Source organism: Numida meleagris, chromosome 2 (assembly GCF_002078875.1).
Source record: "Numida meleagris isolate 19003 breed g44 Domestic line chromosome 2, NumMel1.0, whole genome shotgun sequence".
Lineage (NCBI taxonomy): Eukaryota > Metazoa > Chordata > Aves > Galliformes > Numididae > Numida > Numida meleagris.
This window is the reverse complement of record NC_034410.1, coordinates 124453820-124476228: the sequence shown is the minus strand read 5'-3', so window position 1 is coordinate 124476228 and position 22409 is coordinate 124453820. Positions and strand designations below refer to the sequence as shown.

Genomic DNA, 22409 nt, shown 5'->3' with positions numbered 1-22409 from the left:
AATCATAGCGAACAGAGCTAGTATATTAAATTAACCTTCAAGATTTTGCCTGTACGGATGACAAGACACTGCTAGTCAGCAATCTCTTTAACTATAATTTCACAACAAATTGCAAAGAAGTGCTGATGAGTGATCTCAATTTTGTTTAGACAGTGATCTCAGAGAAATACATTATATAAAGAAGGAAAGAAAATGTTCTTCCAAAACAGATTCCACTTCAGATTAAGAAGCAGTGATGACCCTAAAAGGCAGCCTTTCAGCTAAATGACTACAAGACCATCCTGGACTGTATGACAACATCTATAGACCACAGCTTGTAAAAACACTGCAAAAAGAATATGGAATATGAGAAAGCATGCTTGTATAGTCAGCAATATACACATCAAAAAACAACAGAGGAGTTTTGATGACACTTGCTAATATAAGAAGACTGAATGCCCGTCAACTTGCATTATGCAGACATAGCCTGATCCATCTTAAGTGAGAAGTAATCACAGTGACTTTGAGCCCCACAAATCAGCGTTAGGTATTCTCACTCACTCAGGAGAATAACCTCCTGAAACCCTCGCTATTTTCAAGTTAGCAATGGGAAAAACAGCACAGCACGCATGAGAAACAACATAATGAAACAACTGTCATTTAAGACACCATGAAACGCAGATTGCACGAGACTGTATATCGTATGCATTTCATCACCTTATTGTTATTTTGCTAGCAACTCGAATTATTCTTGGTAGTTTTCCCAAGTCATTTTCTCTTCCACTGAGTGTATCCACCAAAAAGAATCGACGAGTCAAAAGCCAGTTGTTCATACTGCTGCCTTTGGAAAAAACATGACAGCCTCATAATACTGAAGAAATCAATTCAATGCACAAGCAGAATGAAATCTAATAAAAGCGGCATGTATTCTCGTATTCAGGATGGAAAATTATTTATTTTCAATTTTAACAAATATATAACAACACCAGGTAGCCTTTTTGTGCATATTATTGATTGAACCAGTATATTCAACCAAAAGTTGCAAATAACACTATCAGAACTTGCCTCCTAAAGTGATAAATTAAAAAAAAAAAAAGAAAAAGAAACAAATTACAGTGGATTAAGGTATTTTTAAAAATTACTCGGCGACTGTAATTAATACAAAGCCTTGGTATTTTAAGTTATTCAGATTACTTAAGTTCAGAGAATTGTTACCATGATATTCTTACCTTGATTCACATACATCTCACTGTACTGAAGATTCAAATTTAAAACTGGCACAGCCCAAAGATATTGCTGTCCACCGTCACCATTATATTCAAAGAATAGGTCATAAAAGATTGGATTAGTAAAATCCAGTAAAATCTTGGAGACAGAAATCTTGCACTACGAGAAAAAATACGTTAGAATACAAAGGTCACTTCAGCCATTTAATGATTTTCTCAACTCGTGGATTCTTCCCTTATAAAATTACTGTGAAATCTGTCCTATGCGCTTTGCAAAAGACAAGGCATTCCAGCTATTTGCAAGCAACTACGAAGTACTAATGATTTCATATAAAGCTCTTAAAAACCACTGCAGTTGATCAGAATAACTAACGAGGAGAATGAAGCTCTGCTGACGTTTCTTCTGCTATTTTTAAAAGACCAGGAAAAAATATTCTAGCAGCCTTCAGACGTAGAATTTGAAACAGCACAAACACTGAAGTCATGCAATATTGCGTCTGGTTCTCTGCTCACCAGCACAAGAGATAAGTTGCTACTTGACGTAGCCCAGTGCAGAGCCAGGAAGGTGATTAAGAGACTGGAGCACCTCTCCTGTGAGGAAAGGCTGTGAGAGCTGGGACTGCTTAGCACTGAGTTACGGACGATACGGAAAGCAATTTAACTCAAGTATTCAGAAAAGCATTTTCTCTCTTACTTACACTTTGTTCATAAGTTGTTCCAAATACATAAGCTGCGTTCAATTTTGTCTGGGTATCAGGACAAAGCTGAAGAAAACATAATAATAATTAGGCTAATTCAAGGCTATTATTTTCTGACATTAAACATTCACACGTACCCCAAGCAGTTTATGTATTCATCAGGCTCATGAAATACACACAGAGTTCTACTTTGTTCTATTTTAAGAAGGATTGATTTTAAAGAGTAAACAATGACATTTATTGTACTAATATAGGTGACCTTAAAAATGCTGTTTGAATTTATTCTTGCACAATATTTTCCAATTTCATCGCTAGCTTAGTAACCTGTTTTCTCAAACACTACTTTCCTTAAAATTTGGGAGGCAGAAGCAAGACAATTCATCCTCAGACAGTAACAAAATGAACAGCATTCACCATCTAAATCCTGAATGTCAACTATTCTTCTGCAGATACTGAAGCATTTAAAGTGAAGCGCACCAAGAGTGACATGAAGAGCTTAGAAAAGACAACAGATAATTCTCCATTGTTTTTGCCCATGTTCCTCTTATTGCCTGCCTAGAGAATGGCTAAGAGAGCCTAGGTCATCACGGGATTACTAAACAAATTATACTTTGTAATATTTCATAGCTTCCCATTTTTGCTGTTAGGCAAAGTACTATTGCACTTTCCATTTGCTTCTGCCATTTTTCATACCCTAGACAGCATAGTACTGCTGAAGTGGAACATCCATGTGCCACTGAAATCTAAAGACAGAGCACCAAATTGTTCTTCATCTTCTAACCAGTGTTCCCCACTTCCATGTAAAGTCTACCAGAAAGATTTTATAACTTTATGTTATAACAAAGCCAGGTAGACAGTGGGGGCCAATGTGTATGCTTTGTATGTTAAAAAAAATAATAATAACACACAAAAAAAACTCAAAAGAGAACAAAAAGAAAATGAGGTAGTAGATCAGTTTTCCTACATGTCAACAGTGATGCAACCATCAATTCACTTGGCAACCCCAAAATGTGTGAAAACAGCAACTCAAACATTATTCTATAAACATTTATGGACTGAGAGCTAATGAATTTACTTTTCTCATCAAGAAAAAACAGGCTTATAATAAATATGTACACAGGTAACATGGAATGGAAAAAAAAAAGAGACAGCTGGTTCTAAATGACCAGTGCTGTTTCTCAGAACTTTCACGTATTTGAAACTGATACTGGCCCAAGGGATGATGAGTTGCTGAGTTTATATTCTTCATTTTGGAGAGACTATCTTGAGCCTCAATCAAGGGTTATTTTCCCTAATCTAACTGCATTTATCTTATCAACTGTCACTACTATAGCAAAGAAACACTTGGCTTTTCTTTCAAGGCTTTGGCTCAAGGCAATCACAGAACATAGCACTACCAAAAAAAAAAAAAAAAAAAAAAGGCAATTAAATCAAACCTACCTGCAAGAGGCCTCCTTCCAAACTTTGCCATTTAAGAAAATTTCCTGCTGCATCATATGAGGCTGCAATAAACTGCAGTTTCACATCCTGATGATAAAAAAAAGACAAAGAAAAAAATACTTTAGGGACTACTACCTCATTCTGTGCTTCTCTAAAACTTTAAGTGTAATGATTTATTTTTCCCCCTCAGACTTTATATTTTTAGTTTTGGTATTTTACTTTTTTCTTTATTTAAACATATATTTTTTTATTTTTTATTATTATTTTTACAGCCTCTCTTGTTGCTTGTATTTTTGTGTCCCCAAACTCAAAGTTTCCTAGAGAACAACTCAGTTTCTTTTGAATGCATACACGTAATTGAGATATATCAGGCATTCATTCTACTCAAATTCAAAGTCAGCACAATTATCTACAACCTAAAAGCTACAAAACCATACTACTTCCGTGCTACTACCAGATCTATGCTTATTCAATTACTTTTACATTTGGTGGTGATTACACTGAGTTTTCTTGGTGTATGAGAACCATTAGGTCACAGCTTGAACCAGCGATTGAGCACCTGGTGAAGGGGCATGGCCAGTCCTGGGAGCACAGCTGCAAACAGTTCACCTGTGTTACCAGAAGGGATGGATGCCCTAACCCCATTTACAGGCTGGCAGCCTTAAATGACTGTAAAAAACACTTATTTAAACTTAGTGCAAAAGAATATGACTCTTATTTCTTGATTTCTGCTGAGAGGCCTATGACCTCCTATATTTATCTCAGTGCTGCAACATAAAGGCAAACCTAACAAAAGTAACAAATACTGAGGTATTTTGATTGACAGTGACAAAACAAGTCATACCATGACTTTTTCTATTTTACTGGAAGGGATTTAGTATATCACTCCAGTCTCCTATTTCTACTTCCTACAGATATGTAATAAGTATTTTATTTTATAGGCCTCTGTTGTTAGAACTAGTAGGTCGGGAAGAATCTATTCACATTAAGTACACGACTACACAGGTAGACATGCCCTATATTAATCTGAAATCTATGCAGATTTCTAACATATAGCAGCCTCACACCTTCAGCGTTATGATGAATAACAAGCTTTTTAGTAGTTAAAGCAGAAGCTAAAGTGCAACACTGCAACTTTGTTTAATGCAAAACACAACTCAGCTTGGCTGAAAAGACTATTAGCTTATTTTTGAGTCAACTGGAAGAAAAGATAAATATACCAGTATAAACAACAGTCAGGTTCATAGAATCACAGAATGGCCTGGGTTGAAAAGGACCTCAAAGATCATCGAGTTTCAACCCCCCTGCTGAGTGCAGTGTCGCCAACCAGTAGACCAGGCTGCGCAGAGCCACGTCCAGCCTGGCCTTGAATGCCTCCAGGGATGGGGCATCCACAACCTCCTTCGGCAACCTGTTCCAGTGCACCACCACCTTCTGAGTGAAAAACTTCCTCCTAATATCCAACCTAAATCTCCCCTGTCTCAGTTTAAAACCATTCCCCCTTGTCTTATTGCTATCCATCCTCATGAACAATCGTTCCCCCTCCTGTTTATATGCTCCCTTCAAGTACTGAAAGGCCACAGTGAGGTCTCCCTGGAGCCTTCTCTTGTCCAAGCTAAAGAAGCCCAGTTCCCTCAACCTTTCTTCATAGGAGAGGTGCTCCAGCCCTCTGATCATCTTGGTGGCCCTCCTCTGAACTCGTTCCAAGAGCAAGGTTACCAGCAGAACTACTTATTCTTTGTGATCTACTTAATCTGCATGACTATTCCAGTTTTACTAACTTTAAAACAACTTTATAAAACACCAATTACTTACGTATAGAAAATGAAATTTCTGGGCTGGACTGATAGACTAAATACATTTCTGATATAACTCAGCTTGTTCAGATTTGTAACACAAGAGTGAAATATGAACAGAAATACATGCGTAAGTGCCCGAAACAAGAGAAGGAAGGGGTTAAATAGTGTGTAACAACAATGGAGTACATAGTTCCCATCACTGATCCCATCACTGGGATGGCAACTGAGAAATGGGCTGAGATAAAACCACAGATGGGACAACTTGTCAGCAAAAAACCCTGCACCCTGACATCGGGAGTACAGCAGCCAAGTTACAGCACGTCACGTACACCTTTGTTTTTCTAGTTAGCTCATGAGGAAAACTGACAAAGCTGTAAGGATGTACATATTTCAAGTAAGGGAAAAACACATATAACAACTTTCTTATGACTTAGTGAAATTGAAGTAAAAAGTATTTAGAAGTGAAGGACAATGCCTAAACTCCTATTAACTTTGGAGGGGTATAAAAGATCGGTCTAAATTCTAGTTTATCACTGCTAATCCAGAATAATCCTGGGGACATAATATGGACTTAATAACTGGCTTGTTTCCTGCGTCACACACAATTGATTCTGGTCATATCACCTAGGCAAGCTCGTCTTTGCCTTACAAATGTGAGTATAAGAGTACAAGCAAAGGAAACGTGAGCATGAGTGAGTAAAATAATATTTTCCTGGAGAATTTTTTTAACATAAATATCACTTTCTTCTCCCATAAGATCTCCCACTGAGTTTTGTTACACCTAAATATCATCTTTAGTGGACTTGCATCTGCAACAAATAGAAAACATTTCATGTGATGACATCCTCTTCCTAACGTCTACTTCCCCACGTCTATCACCTAACGCTTACCTCACTTTTTCCTTTAAAAGTGAAGATTGTAGGGAGATGATTTGTCTCAAGCACTTGGGATGCTAATCCTGGTTGATCGCCATAATACAGCCATGGCAGATTATGCCTCCTGAAAAAAATTACAATGTTTTCTCTAAAGAAACACAACGTTTTAAATCAAAGAACACTTAGAATAATGAACTTCATAAACACAATTCAAGACGGAATGTAACAGAAAAGGTAACTTACCAGAATGCTATTGAATGAACAATGCCCAGCCTTGCTGTATTGGCATAAATATATTGAAATAAACTGCAGGCATCAGTACTTGAAGAACTCAGTGAGTTCATATTCATCACACACATATTTCCAAGAGCTTGGCATGCTGTTAGATTAGAGTACAACTGTAGTGGAGAAACACGGGAACATAGAAAAAAAAAAATCTATGAACTCCTTCTTTTAGTGAGACATAAATTTTACGTTACCTTCAGTCAATCATTCCTAAACCCTCATTTTCTCTTGAAAGTGATTTTGTTTTGTCAACACCTAATATTTTCTTCAAGTTATTCTGGTTCTACTTTTTTCTAGGTCTCCAGATGGCAGCGTTAAATCAATGCTCTCACTTTTTTAGAGGTTTTTTTGTTGTATTACCTAGATGGTATGATGCGGGGAAAAAAAAGTCAAAATCTGCATTTAAGAAATGAGGTTTTATTATAGCTGCATGCTTCATAAATATTCTCTTTTCAGTTTTAGTACTCATTCTAGTCTGCTGCTTCTAAACCTTGTATTTACGATTGTTCAGTTTTGGCAAACTGATCACTGCCATGTGATGGGCAGAAGTGATTCCTGGCATCTGCGAGCAGGCGCCGATCACAGCACAAGTATTAACCCGCCATCGCCTATTGCCTTTGTGTGGGTCAGATCAGCAGCTGCACAAACGTTCAGGCAGCACCTCGGAAGAGCTCAGCAGGCTGAAGGAGAAACAGGATAAACTTATGTAAGTGATGAGAACAGATTCAGTTGGTGAGTATGAAGGGAATGAAGAGGAAGATACATCTCAGAGCTGTGTGTGTGAAACGGGGAGCAAACGTGGGACGTGAAAAGCTAAAGCGTGGTTGTGAGGGAAGGAATATGTAAAAGAAGGTGTGTGATAAGAGAGCTGGTAAAAACAAGACAGGCTTATCCCCTTCACAATTGTGCACGATTCTGTTGCCGCAGCCACTCTTCATGGTTACTGCCACCCAGAGTAATATACTGTTAAATACACTTGCGTGCATAAAGCAAAACAAAAATAGAAAGGAAAGTTCAATGGTTATCTTTCTCCATCACAAAACAGAATTATCAGCTGAAAGCCATTTAAGACATGAAGACCAGCTGCTCGCTTTTGAGTGATCCCTTACCCAATATACTCAATGGAAAACTGACTGTCGCAGGACCTTTTTTTAACACTACTCACCTGGTGAAGATTTCAGCCAGAGACTACTGCATTACCATCGGTAAGAGCTTAATAGTCTTTCTAAGCATTCTGTATATATACTTCTCTTTATCTACTGTCTTCTCAAAATAAGGTTATTTAAAATAAGCAAGTTAACTTCCACAAACTAAAGCCCCATGTTTGAGGGGCTTTTATGCAGAGTACTTGTTCTGTATAAAAAAAACAAACTTCAAACATTAAGGAAACTCACCCAGCAGGCAGAGGCTGAAGCTTGCAGGTTTTTCAGAAACCAAGCCGATGTCAGTGTTACACCCTGTAAGTAAGGAACCGCTTCACTGTCTTTGCTCAGAACAATTAACGCACAACACTATGAGAAACTGTCAACTAGAAGATGCTACTTATTTTTTATAAGAGCTTTCTGACCTTTGTAAATGTCTAAATCAAACCAGCTGTCTTCAAAACTCAACCACCAAAATGAAATAATGTTTCACTCCACTAAGTTAGACAAAATACACAGAATAAGAGTGGAAATACTGAACTTCTGAAAACAGATTCTGTGACAAAAGGAGCTTTCTTTACTGCACAAGGAAGAACTAATGCTTTCAAGACTGAAGAGTTGACTGGATGGTAAATTTGACTTGGAACCACATCTGCCAAATTAATTATTTTACAGTTATATTTGAACCAAACCCTTGAACTCTTCTGCATGTTTTTGTGATACCAGGGTGTTTAAAATCACAGAATCAGAGTCCAACGCCCCTGCTAAAGCAGGTTCCCTACAGTACGTTGCACAGGTAGGAGTTGGGACTGAGAAGAACGAAGAAAGGATGAAACGTGCTTGCAAAATAAGATAAGACCGATGAATGAAAGCTGAGAAGAACTATTTGAACAAATTTATCTTGCAGATATATGGCAGGAAATGCTGGCTTAGCACCTGCCTGCACATCTTGCTTATTTGACAGGACACAAAGATAGCTCTAGTTGGGCAAAACAGCAAACTCTGAATCCAGATTACAAAGTTTGCAAAAATATGGGAAATGAAGGGGGGTGCCTAATGGGAGGATGAGTGTGTGGTAGGTAAACTGAAAAGAATGTGAACCCTGAGTACCTTAGCCAGTGGGGAAAAGGGGAGAGCTCACTGTAGTGTCAGGGTATAGGGGTAAAAAGAGGCTGATGCCTCTGATGGGCTGAGAGATCCAACCTGGAAATGCCCCCCCCTAGACTCTCCCTGTATTTGAATAAAGAAAGCTAGACTCCTCTGTCTCTTTTTGGGATAACTTAGCAAGCCTACTGGAGCAGAAATCTTCCCAACAAGATGGGTCTTGAATATTTCCAGAGAAGGAGACTCCACAACCTCTCTGGGAAGCCTGATCCAGTGCTCCATCACTCCCACAGTAAAGAAGTTCTTCCTTGTGCTAGCATGGAACTTCCTGTGTTTCTGCCTGTTGCCCCTTGTTCTGTTGCTGCACACCACCAAAGAAGTCCACATACAATAAATATAACAGACTGCATACAACTTGTTTTGCTACCAAACTCATGTAAATTACCTCTCCTTTTCAGCTTCCAAGATGCTCTTAAGCCTATCCCAATAGAGCAATGCTTGCAAGAGCTACACGTCTATGCCATTCTCCATGCTGATGCAAATTACCTTGCAATTCCTTCCACTGGACAGGAAACCACCACCTTTGTTTTTCAGGATGAGAATTTAAAAGACTTACTGGATACAGCTTGAAAATGCTTCAGAATAAAAATACTTACAAGCTGCCCAAACCGAACAGTTGCAATTCCCTTTGGAGGTAAGCTTTCACGAGCACTGAAACATAAACCTCCGGTCTGAAAAAGAAAGGAAATTTAAAAATGGAAACGTTTGTATTTTTCAACACAACTTCTCATTTTTCTGAACTTCAGTGAAATAAGCACTCCTTCTACTTACTAAAATATTGGGGCTGCCACAGTCACAAGACTTGCTTACATTGATGGATGTCTGTTCACATCTTACACACCTATGGATTGCAAACATGAAAAAAACACTTAAAATGCAGTTGAGATTAATTATTTAGTGAAAGCTGATTACACAGTATGTCTTTTAAAGAGGTAAGGCCTAATGACACTGTGAGCATCTTCAACAATTCAAACTGAAATCCAAAACTCATTATCAGTTTGTTTCTACTGTCAGTGAAGAAGCAAAGAAATGATATCATTAATTATCAAAATTCTGTGCGTGCTTCCAGTTCAAAGCTTGCTTGCAGTCACACTGACACACACAAAAACAAACAACAAAAATGCTCACAAAAGCAAAACACGCACAAAAAAATAAGAGAACAATGCTGGTCAGGTAAGTATTTTACTGAACACAATACATATTCAGTTTGATATTGGCTCGAGAAATTCCAACTCACTGCTTTTAAAACTCTCACTACGCTTTAAGGATGTAGACAGTAGAAGCAAAAAAAGAACATTTCTATTACTCAGAAATTTTTATATCCCATGGATACAGACCTTGCCTCAAAAATATTCCATTTAAATAGAATACGACACTTCCAAATTTATCAGTACAAAAGGAAGAATGCTTACCTATTTCCTGACACGTCTGAAGCGGAGAACGATGGTGCGCTTCCATTACAAAGTACGCACAATGCTTCATTTAGCAAAATGCCATCAACACTTCTTTCCACTGAGTTGAAAAGAAAAGCAGCTGTGATATAGCAGCATGATGCACAGTGTGTCATACAGCTTATGAAAAGCGCTAATAATGAAAGTGTCTATGCAGAGCTCTGAAGTAAATGCAAAGATTTTATCTCCCCCAAATCAAAAGCATAACTTGCACAATACACCCACTATAAATGCATATTCATATGCATTTATGTATATATGTATGTATACAAATGTGCTGTTTAGATGGTGCACATGCACCATAAAGTATTTCATGTACTGCTGCTTTGCTATTTCAAACCAAAAAGGCTCAGAATACATCTAATTTTTTCATGTGATATTAACATTTTTACAGATTCCTAAAAAAATGAAAATTAGACATCTGGAAAAGAGTGACTCTCCAGAATAATATGTAAGAAATTAAACCAAACTGGACATTAGTAAATATTTAACCAAAGAATTACAGACACGTGGAAACCCTTCTCCATCCTGTGTCTTTGCAAATCAGGAAAACCAGAGCTCTCAGGAACGTTTTTTTTGTTGTTGGTGGTTTTTTTTACATCTTTTATTAAAGTTATTCTTTGCTCTTTTTTTTTTTTTAATCTAGATCTAAACAAGATTAGCAAAAATGTATTTAATACAGAAACTAAAATTAACAGCAAAATTCATTTTCTGTGTTTATCGAAATGCATTTGTAACTACTACTGGGCATCAGGTAAGAGCTGCATGCTTAGGGAGGCATTTGTCAGGGAATCACAGATTTAGTGCATTTTAGGGAAGCATGAAATCCACAGATCCTAACACACAGTGGCTTGCTTGGTGTACTCAGGCTACTCTGTTCCACCTGCTCAGATATGTGTAATTCCTGTACTGCAAAGTACCTGTGCATTATATTCTCCAAAACCTGTATCTGTTTTTTCTTAAGTCTATACTGAAATTGGTTTTACTCCCCATTTCACCACCTACTTCCATATGCCAACCAACTTCAAGAAAGTGATGTAGTGTAGCAGTATTCTTTTCTACAACTCTTGCACATAAACTTTCATTTCAAGGAAAAGTGATAAAGATTTACTTGCTCTCTTTGAGGAATGAAGTTTGAAATCAACAGCAATGTGGAATTGTTACCTTACAAATGCAAACATACGTTAAATTTCCTTTTTTACTTAATGGAGCTCAAAAATCTAAAACAAGCAGTAATCTCTCATAACTTGCATATGCTTCTTACCTAATATTTCATTACTGAGGCATTTACATTTTCCTTCAGAAGTTACACCCTTAGGGCAAGTAATACAATTCCATCCGTCTTGAGTAACTCCACTCTAAAATTAAACGTAAAGCTATTAACGTTTTCAAAAATATCAAAATCATCAAATACCTGTGAAGAATGACTGACCCAGATGTTATTTACTAGAAGATGTGTTCACATACAACAACATAGTTTGGTCTGTCTTTGCATAGGAAAAGAAGTGTTTTTAAGTTTTTCTGAAACATTAGTTAACCCCTGTAGTGAAGACAAGAGTTCACTGAAAGCGCTAGGTTTAAAAAAGATATGGAGATTTTCCTGCTAAAATATATATATGTATACATATATATATATAAGCAATAAACATACCAATGCATAAAGTCATATTTAAATATACAGAAATAATGGAAATGGAGGAGTCTTAGAGTCAATCAGTTCTCATAACTGCATGCATGAATCTGAACAGTTCACACACGCACATCTGTTATATTATGGAGTAATGGCACCACATATCAAAAACAATGGGGGAAGTGAAGATAAATGATCATCCTGGGGTGATATAGGTGTTATTCCCTTCTCCTTTTGCCATGGGATCAAAAGATTACCACCATTACAAGTGGAATGACCAAAATACCAATAGATATTTGCCAAGGCCTTTGTCTAGTGAAACAAGAGGAAAAGAACAGGAAAATTACTTGCATTACCCAGTTAGCTGCTAAACTAATGCAATTAAGCTCATCCCTTGAGTTTTTCTATAGCTATTGGAAGACAAAGTATTCTAGAATCATAGAATGGTTTGGGTTGGAAGGGACCTTTAAGATCACCTAGTTCCAACCCCCTGCTGTAGGCAGGGACACCTCTCTCTAGACCAGGTTGCTCACAGCCCTGTCCAGCCTGGCCTTGAATGCTTCCAGGGAGGAGGCATCCACAACCTCACTGGGCAACCTGTTCCAGTGTCTCACCACCCTCACTGTAAAGAATTTCTTCCTAATATCTAGTCTAAATCTACTCTCTTCCAGTTTAAAGCCATTTCCCCTCAACCTGTCGCTACATGCCTTTCTAGAAAGTCCTTCCCCAGCTTTCCTGTAGGCCCCCTTCAGGTACTGGAAGGCTGCTGTAAGGTCCCTCCGGAACCTTCTCTTCTCCAGGCTGAAGAGCCCCAGCTCTCTCAGGCTGTCCTTGTAGGGGAGGTGCTCCAGACCTCTGATCATCTTTGTGGCCCTCACCTTGACCTGCTCCCACAGCTCCATGCCCTTCTTGTGTTTGGGGCCTCAAAACTGTACACAGTACTCCAGGTGGGGTCTCAAGAGAGCAGAAGGGCAGAATCACCTCCCTCGACCTGCTGGTCACCCTTCTCTTGATTCAGCCCAGGATACAGTTGGACTTCAGGGCTGCAAGTGCACATTGTCAGCTCATGTTGAATCTTTCAATAACCAACACCCCCAAATCCTTCTCCTCAGGGCTGCTCTCAAGCCATTCTCTGCTCAGCTTGTATCTGTGCTTGGGATTGCCCTGACCCAGGCGCAGGACTTTGCACTTGGCCTTGTTGAACTTCATGAGATTGGCATGGGCCCACCTCTCAAGCCTGTCCAGGTGCCTCTGGATAGCATCCCTTCCCTCTGTGTGTCAATTGCACCACTCATCTTGGTGTCATTCTAGAAGACTATTTCACTTTTTTTTCCCCTGGAGAAATATTACGTCTCTATTTACTGTAGAGGAAGAAAGATGGTTAAGGGTGGTGCCTCCAGCTCTTTGCTTTCAGTATGACACAGAATTATACTTTAATTTGTCAAGACTGGCAGAAAGAATTGAGCAAACTACAAGGCTACATAGGTATAATTACAGTAACATAAAAGCAGCAGCTCATTTCAAAGTAGAGTATCAAGGAGTAGGAAGATACAGACTGAATATTACAATCTATAATAGAATTTATATAAAGAAGAAACTTATGAGCTGCATTTCTTCTTTTGCATTCCATAAAACAGTGGTTGGTGTCTGGGCAAGGGTAATATAACATGAGACAGAACACAACAGCACTGGAAGGAAATTAAACATTTTAAATCCTCTTACTTTGACAGTGGAGTCAAATTTATAATGAAAATATGCCTACAAAATAATAAATCATTCTAAAGAGAAAAATATTCCTATGCACAAACATGGTTTTAAAGTCAAAAATTCCCAAGTAAAGGCTATTTCCCAAAATTATTTTAAATGAAAAACAGCTCGCAGTCAGATGGAAATTTAGTGTCAGTATTATGGCAAAGTGTGAAAAGTTCAATACTCACCATATTTTCTGGGCATTTTTCACAAATAACAGAGGACCCACCATTATTAGAAACCATCCTATATCCTGGCAGACATACACATGAACTACCTGAAAACAAAAACAAACTTTTAATCTGTATAAAAACTATTTTTTTTCACAGAACACTAAGAACAATTGTTATTTCTTCTTCAAGGAATCAACATAATTTTTCAGATGTATGCATAAAACACTAAGGTAAGACGTGTATGAAAATCAATTTTTTTTTTTTAAAGTTTATGTTATTGTTTATAGGGAGAGGTTTTGTTACTGTGTTGAGGGATACCCCAAGGAGCTGGGGGGAACACATAAAGCTTGTGGTTTTGTGTTTTTTTTCTCCAACTCTGTCAGTTGGTCTAATAATGCCACAATGCCATTGTTAGCCCATTCTCTGCATCGCCACCAACGTTACATATCTGAATTGTTTCTATCCTTTGAATATGACATCAGTCTTAAAAATAAAAAAAACACACTTACCTGTGGAAGTTCTTCAAAATATAAAAGTAGCTTTAAAGCTATTTTAAAAACTTAGAATTTTGCATGAGAACTAAGCTTTATCTTGAATTTTCAATGAATAACATTGAAATTCATGTAAATACTACCTTCACAGCACCTTTTTTTTTTTCCATAAACTTTTCAGTCTCTCTATCATGGACTTACCTCCATTGTTTAAGCACATGCTACAAAATAAAATTGGTTGTAAGTACTAACGAACCGTATTTATTATTACGTAGACTCCTAAATCTGTGCACGTAAAAATCACGTAAAATGATGTGAAATGCTCCGTAACCTTCAAGCACCACTAGCATCCTTACCAGCCCAGTTTTACAGAACCAGCAGTGGTCAAAATGATCAGCTATCCTGTCAGAGATTTAGACTGGACACAAGGACATTTCTCGCTCAGAGAGCGGTGAGGCACTGGCACAGGCTGCCAAGAGAGCTGCGGGTGCCCCGTGCCTGGAAACGCCGAGGGCCAGGCTGGCGGGGCCCTGGGCAGCCTGAGCTAGTGGGCGCTGCCCCATGGCACGGCTGGGGGCTGGAACTGGATGGGCTTTAAGGTGTCTTCCAACGCACAGCCGCTCCGAGCTTTGGTTCCGCACTCCGCCCCCGAACCGCCACTCCCGCCTGCCCCGGGCAGCGCCACCCCGCCCCGCTCACCGCCGGCGCTGCGCCTCTGGTGCGCCCCGCAGGGCCCGCAGGACAGCTGCGAGATGTCGAAGTAGCGCGCATCGCCGCAGTCGCCGGGACGCAGCAGGGGCAGCGAGAAGCCGCGGGCGGGCGGCGGCACCCACAGCAGCAGTAGCAGCGGCAGCGCGGCGGCGGTCGCCATAGCTACGGGCGGCCTCCAGCGCTACCCGCCCACGGCTGCCTCGTACGGTGGCCGCGAGGGACGGCGCGGGGCGGGCACGCATGGAGGGTGAGAGGCTGGGGAAACGGAGCTGGGTTAATAGCAACGCGGTGGTCACTTTCTGGTACCTCACTTCTAAAGCGGTTACATATATAGTAATGTTGAAGTGTGATAATGAAGTATAATAAAAGTGCTTTGTGTGTTAGTTTTCTGAGGAGAAACTGGCACCGCTGGTACTGAGGTAAACGGTAGGACAAGGCGGAACCCGAACAGCGCGGATCACCTTGGCAGAAAGGAACGCCGCACGCATGCGCACTACTGCAGCGCCGCTCTTCAGCGGAGCGGGACTCCGACTGCGCGCCAAGGCACCGCGCATGCGCACACGGCGGCAGCTGCAGAAGCGCGGGTTACGGAAGAAACAGTGCCCCGCCGGGCGCTGGCGGACAGAGACGGAAGAACTTACGGGGCTATAAGGACAGGAGAGGGGGTCGCGCAGGCGCGCTTGGGTTCTTGCGCGGAGCGTTGTGGGAGGGAACGGCGGAGGGCGCCATCTTGGCCGTGCTGCGCCGCGGGCTGCGGGGAGCGGCGCTCGGCGCGGAGGCTGTCCTGGCGGCCTGTCCGGTGGGTGGATGCCGTGAGGGACGGCGCCTGGGGTCCCGGGGCGCTCCGGTCATCGAGGGCGCGGGGTTCCCGCTGCGAGCCGGCCGCGTGTTGCCGCTCTTCTGTCAGCCCGGCCCTCTCGGAGCCGCTGCGCGGCCGTCTCCCGAGGCCTCCTCACGCCGCCGGGCTGCCTCTCGCCCTTCTCGGGGCCTCCCGTCACCCTGCCTCCTGGGGAGGCCGTGCTCGCTCCCTGCGGGGCCGGCTCTCAGACGTGGCCGTGCGGCCTCCTGCTTGCCCCGTTCTCCTCGGCCGCTATCCCGCGGCCCTGAGCTGCGGCCTGCTGGCGGGCGGGAGCCGTTTCCCCTCCGGGCAGGCGCTGCGCTGCCTTGCGGCCGGAGCTGCGGCTCTGCGGCGCTGGGATCGGCCCCGGGCCGCCGCCTGCCCACCTGCGGCGCTCACCCGCATTTGGCTTCCGAGACGGGAAACCGATGTGCGACAGCCCATTTCCACTGCTAAAGCCCATTTGTAAGACGATTGGAATAACAAATCATCATCACCCCGCCACCTATTTGACAATTCTCATACATACCAGGTTTTACAGTTGTGGTATTTCTGTGAATGCGCCTTCTGGTTTGCACATTCACAGTCTGCAAGCCATTGTAATCTCACTACATTGCAGTAAGAACGCTACTCAAATTCAGGCTTAGTTTCATAAAATGTTCATTTTTTTTTTCTTTTAAGCAAAGTGTTACTTTAGTGAGGCTTTAATGGCATTTGAAATGCAGTAAGAGTGTGGAAGTACAGGTATAGCACTGCTTTCTAGTTAACCCAGTCTAGCGCAGAATTTCTTAAAGCGTTGGTGCGCATACTTCTGTGCTTTTAAATTGGTGGCATGAGGTTGTCAGTCTATTTATGATGTAAATCCTTGTTCTCTGAAGTCCTCGCTCAGTTTACGAATTGGGACTTGCGTCCTAAAAGTCACTCTCATTATTCATTTAAACAATTGGATGGCTTGTCTACAGGTCCTACTGCTTCTTGATTGTTTAATGTGCAGTCAGTAAAAATGTGTTATCAGATGTTGCTTTTCTGTTTAAGGACTTGTTAAAGTGTCTGGTTTTAACCAGTGAAGGTTGTATGTTTTATCCATGGTACATCGTAGAGAACTTGCCATTTCTCATCGAAGAAGTTCTGAGGAGATCTGAATGCTGTTTAAGAATTGGGATGAAATTGAGAAATACTACAGATTAAATACATCGGCAAGTAGCAGGGCAGCGGATTTGACTTTTGAAGACACGAAGGCCCTACAAAGAAAATCCTGCCCTTGAATTTCTCCTTGCTCCCTGACATTGCTTTCACGTCTGTTGAGAAGATAGATTAAAGTGCAGTGGGTCCGGCTGGGATGGAGTTAACTTTCTTCATAGCAGCCGATATGGTGCAGTGTTCCGGATTTGTGGCTAAACAATGTTGACGACACCAGCGTTTTGGCTTTCACTACGCAGCCATTGCACAAGGTCAAGGCTTTCTTTTTCCTATTCAGCTACTCCAGCTGGTAGACAGGGAGTGGCTGAGAAGTTGTAAGGGTACCCAGCCAAGGCAGCTGACCCAGGGTAACCAGAGAAGTGTTTCATACCATATAGCATCATGCTCAGCAATGCAAACTGAGGTAGAGGAAGATTTTTGTTTTGTGGATTTTTTTTGGGAACGGGAGGCAGGGTATCATTTTGGCTTCTAAGGTGGCCATTGTTTTGAGGCAGATCCACTTGTAGGAGTTGGTGAGTGATTTCCTTTGTTCTGCTTTTTTTTTTTTTTTTTTCCTTCTAAGCTTTTCTTTACTTATTAAACTGTCTTTACCTTGACCAAGAGTTTTCTTGCATCTGTTCTTGTTTTCTTCCCTGTCCTGATGGGGATGTGGAGTAAACAGTCAGCTTGTGGCTACTGGCTGGAATCAGTTCACCACAAAAATACAGAGAGCTGATGATCTTCAGTACAAGTATTAAACAGGGATTTGGTTTTGGTTAGTTGTGTTTATAAAGTGCTGATGTAGAAGTGATCAGAATTTGTGTTAGTTACAGAATTTGGTCTTTGCTGTTGCTTTTCTGGACTTTGATGAAACGAGAGTTACTGTGATCGATAGCTAAGCTGACATCAGGATCTAATGCTTTTTGCTTGTTACTGAACAGGGGATTTTTACAGGGGATATTCCCAAATGCTTGTTAACAGGGCATTAGGTTCTTGTTCTTTTTAGAGGGATGTAGTTGTGCGCTCTGGAAGCTTGTCTTTTTTCTGACAGTATTGCACTATGTATTGTGTGACGTTAGATGATGATGTTGACAATTTGGATATGAGCAAGCCAGTGTATTAAATGATTTTGAAAGGCAGCTAATATTTAGGGAAAATGCTGAATTCTGCTTTGTGAATTGAGGAACTCATTGAAGTTTCTTCTTGCTACATATGTTTGCTCTTTTGATTGTCTTCATTGTTTACGTTAAGTGTGGTGCTGGACTGGTGAGTAGCATACTCTTGTGAACTCTGAAAGCAGGTGGACTGCGGAACAATGGACACCTACTATAATCTTGAGATGGACTTACGGATCTTTCAAGAACTCAAAGAATTGAGGGTTATCCCTGACATATAGTCGGTCTGTTTGATTTCAGCAGTTGGGTATGACGCAGTTGGTGACCGATACTTCATCGTATTTTCATCATTTGCAGAAGTCAACTTTACTTCTGAATTTCCTTTGCTTCAAAAATGGAAACACAAAGATGTAATGTTCCCTGGAACATGGAAGGAGGCCTTCATTTTGTCACAGATTGTGGTTTCATTACATGCCTGGCTTTAATATTGGCCACTGCTATGGAAGCTGCAGCAATGTAGTGAAGTTTGTAAACTGAAGTACAGATATCAGCCATTAATTATGTTTCATTTTCTTTCCACAGTTAAGTTGATTTTACAGAATTTATCAGGTCTTCCAAGCAGAAACAGGTAAGCTGCCAAAAGCTTAACACTTCTCACTGAGTATTGTGACAGGATCGTACACAGCAGTTTATTCGCACAGACTTGTGGCTGGGATCTAGGATATGCTCTCCTGAGTGCATGTGGCTGCTGCAATTCATACTCTGACTACATGAAAGAGACAACATTTCTGAACGCTGAGAAAAACACATGATTGAACAGAACTGATCACTGGTTAGAGCAACTTGTCAAAGCAGTAAGGTCATCACTGCTGTTGAATTACTTCATTTTCCGGTATCGCAATTACCCTTTTTCTTTTCTCCATTTTTCATCTAGTGTTTTTAGTGTTTATGTTCACAAATGTCCTGTTCAAAAGTAAACAGGAATTTTTGTTCCTTACGACTGGTCTGACATCTCTGGCATACAACAGCTGTGCCGTGAAAGACTGTAGGTGTTCTTCAGGTATCATGGATGGAGAGGATAACTGAGGTGGATTTGGTTGCCCTTAGGATAGAGAATGTTGATTGACTTGTGCAGGTGGAGTAGCTAATTGTTTTTGACTAATCAACTTTCAGTGAATCTTGTTTTAATCCTGTTCTTGTGAACTTGCGAGGGTGGTTTTTTTTTTTTTTTTTGCTATCGTTTCTCTTGATTGAGACAAGGACAGTCATTTAAAAAGGCTCTAGTTTAAGTGTTAAGATACTGTAATAGCTGAGTACTAAAGACGTGCTATCATGTGTACCTTTTTGTCTGCAGGTGATTTTTGCTGTGAGTTGAGCTCAGCATGGCTGTAGTCATCCGTTTGCAGGGGCTTCCTGTTGTTGCGGGTCCTGCAGATATTCGTCGTTTCTTCTTGGGATTGAATATTCCCGATGGAGGTGTGCATATTATTGGAGGAGAAATTGGGGAGGCTTTTATTATATTTGCAACAGATGAAGATGCACGGCGTGCCATGAGCTGTTCAGGAGGGTTTATCAAGGACTCACGCATAGAGCTCTTTCTCAGCAGCAAGGCAGAAATGCAGAATACCATAGAAATGAGCCGGAAGCGATTTGACCGTGGGGGACGAGAAACTATGCCTGGGTCTAGACGAACAGGTGCTAATGGTTCTGGTGGATCGGGTGTTGGAGACGTTTCACATTTAGTTACACCATTTACAAAAGGAATAAATAAACCTGGTTACGGTCCACCAAATCATCCGGAGGCTGGCTTCCACACCAATGGCACAAGACAAGGCGATATAGGTATGCCTAAATCAAGCTATCAGTCAAGAAAGGATTCTCATGCATTTAACCCAGATGATCTTTACTTATTTCTGCGTGGTATACCTTACTCTGCAACAGAAGATGCAGTACGCGATTTCCTTTCTGGACTACGTGTGGATGGAGTAATTCTGATAAAGCATCGTAATGGTTTAAACAATGGTAATTGTTTGGTAAAATTTGCTACGCCTGGTGATGCCTTAGAAGGACTTAAGCGGCATAGGCAGTATATGGGTCAGAGGTTTATAGAAATAAGTCCAACTACGGAGGAGCGGTGGATTGAATATGGTGGGAGGGTAGACATGCCAAGTGAAATGGATCATTTTTTATGCAAAGAACATTCTCCAAGAAGTTCAGGCTACATGCATGCAAGGAAACATTCTCATTCAAGATCACCAAGGAGACAAAGAACGCGTTCTCGTTCACCTCCCAGCCAGGAATATTACATACACTTAAGGAATCTATCAAGTAACGTGGAGAAGAGAGATTTGAGAGAATTTTTCCCTGATCTGGATATTAGCAACAAACAAATCAAGATTTTATCGGAGAAACATCAGAGGAGGACTAGAGATGCATTTGTGATGTTAAGGAGCGAGAGAGATTATCAGGCTGCTTTGGAATGTCATAGAAAGGTTCTTCTCAATCGTTCTGTTTACATTTTTCCCATTTCACGAAAGTCAATGTTGAAAATGCTTGATTCTTACGAGAGGAAAAGATCACAGGAAAGAGGTCATCCTGGGCAGGCCATCACAGAAAAAAGCTACCGGGAAGGTCATTCTGGCCTGAAGATGTGTGCTTATGTAAGGAATTTTCCATTTGATGTGACCAAAGTTGAAGTGCAGAGGTTTTTTGAGAGGTTTGATATTGATGAAGATGATATTTACTTGCTCTATGATGACAAAGGAGTTGGGCTGGGAGAAGCATTAGTGAAATTTAAATCTGAAGAACAAGCCATGAAAGCAGAAAATTTAAATCATCAAAGGTTTTTGGGAACAGAGGTATTACTAAGACTTATATCTGAAGAGCAGATGCAGAAGTTTGGTGTAACTGCTCCATTCTCTACACCAAATGAAATGCAGGGTCATTCACACGCATACAACAGAGGTGAGCTTTCCCGTCCGGTTGGCTCACCCGGACCACCACAAGGGCCACCCATGCATTCGTTTGGTCCCCCTGGGAACTTCAGACATCCTTCTGAATTTAGGCACCCCCCTGAGAACTTCATGGGCCCTCCTAAGGATTTTAGAGGTCCACCACCCCTCATGGATTTTGGTGGTGACAGCAAACCTTTTGGCAGAATGGAGTTTGGGAATAATAAAATGGGAAGTTTTCCTGAAGGAAGATTTATGCCGGACCCAAATTTCAGTGGTGGTTCTGACCGCATTGTTCCTATCCGCTTGAAAAATTTACCTTTTAAAGCGACTCCTAATGAGATTCTGGATTTTTTCTATGGCTACAGAGTTATACCAGAGTCAGTTTCTGTACAGTACAATGAACAAGGATTGCCTTCAGGTGATGCCATCGTCGCTATGACAAACTATGAGGAAGCTATGACTGCTATTAATGAATTGAACGATAGGCCAATTGGTCAACGGAAGGTTAAGTTAAGTTTGCTGTAAAGGAAGTAAAGATGTTGTAGAATAAAACATGATAGATTTGACAGTATTGACGGTTACATTCGCTTTTTTAATTACTAGAAGATGCAGAAGAAACGGTTTCCATCAACGGTTGTAAATAGTTTCTAGTTCGGTTTAGTTCTTGGTTGAAATATCTGTATGGTTAAGACATGAGAAATATATAGTGCCTACTTCTTACATCAGAGAAGAGCTTCAAAGTTCTGGAGGACGTTCAGTATCTTACTTCAAGGTATAAAAGCATGGAGTTTTAATGCTATTTTTTAAGGAAAAAATGTTTTTTTTTTTTTTTTTTTTTTTTTTTTTTTTTTTTTTTTTTTTTTTTTTTTTTTTTTTTTTTTTTTTTTTTTTTTTTTTTTTTTTTTTTTTTTAGTTTGCTTTAATTCCTTGTTCCCTGACTTTGCATCTAATAAAATTGTAAGTGTTGGTTGATTGACCAAGCACAGTTCAAATAGAAAAACTTTAGTGCTACCTGCATTAGTAAATAACAGTTCTTATTGAGGTTAGCTTAATACAACTTAAAAATGACTTTTTTTTTTTTTGTATAAGCTGTTCGGTTTTATGTGGTTGCAGGCATCACTATTAGAAGAAAAAAGATCTTCCTGTTCACATTAGCTGGCTTTGCTGGCTTTCCAACTTTTTTAAATAAAAAAGAAATTGCTATTAAGTGTCTGTCCTATTTAAAAATTGTATAGTTACTGACCTCAGCTATTTCTCAGCATATGTGGATCTTAGTGAGAATGATGCTGGCTGCTTTCTGTGGAAAGACTGATCTGTTGAAGTTTGCCAACGTAGCAATGAATATATAGTTTATAAAGACTCCAAAAATCTATACGAACCAGTTTGATAGACTTCCTCTTCACTCAGTGTAGTTGGTACCTTTGAGGCAGAAAATGGATGTTGGAGTTGGGTCAAGAATTTTGGCTTCAGCCAGAGCAGTCTTGTTTCACCTTCACATGCTCACAGTATG

General features: G+C 40.5%; 2 protein-coding genes across 3 annotated transcripts in view; one reads left to right on the top strand and one right to left on the bottom strand.

Annotated features, from left to right (window-relative positions):
- Positions 1-15284, bottom strand: part of TMEM67 (transmembrane protein 67) — a 31327-nt gene extending 16043 nt beyond the window's left edge. Inside the window, exons 1-13 of one of the 2 annotated variants that reach the window (XM_021386478.1) lie at positions 14802-15284; positions 13627-13715; positions 11324-11417; positions 10021-10120; positions 9380-9449; positions 9205-9279; positions 7697-7759; positions 6261-6415; positions 6033-6141; positions 3344-3430; positions 1904-1969; positions 1209-1365; positions 697-820 (exon numbers count right to left, since the gene is read on the bottom strand). In XM_021386478.1, coding sequence (XP_021242153.1) covers positions 697-820; positions 1209-1365; positions 1904-1969; positions 3344-3430; positions 6033-6141; positions 6261-6415; positions 7697-7759; positions 9205-9279; positions 9380-9449; positions 10021-10120; positions 11324-11417; positions 13627-13715; positions 14802-14973 — 1361 coding nt within the window. In that variant the 5' untranslated portion in view covers positions 14974-15284. Of the gene's footprint in view, positions 1-696; positions 821-1208; positions 1366-1903; positions 1970-3343; positions 3431-6032; positions 6142-6260; positions 6416-7696; positions 7760-9204; positions 9280-9379; positions 9450-10020; positions 10121-11323; positions 11418-13626; positions 13716-14458; positions 14757-14801 lie in introns of those variants that run through there. The other variant, XM_021386479.1, reaches the window with a different exon arrangement.
- On the top strand, positions 15428-22106 carry RBM12B (RNA binding motif protein 12B). Its single transcript, XM_021386480.1, has 3 exons — positions 15428-15612; positions 18528-18573; positions 19300-22106. Exon 3 carries the CDS (start codon positions 19328-19330, stop codon positions 21422-21424), a length of 2097 nt encoding a protein of 698 aa, XP_021242155.1. The 5' UTR covers positions 15428-15612; positions 18528-18573; positions 19300-19327; the 3' UTR covers positions 21425-22106.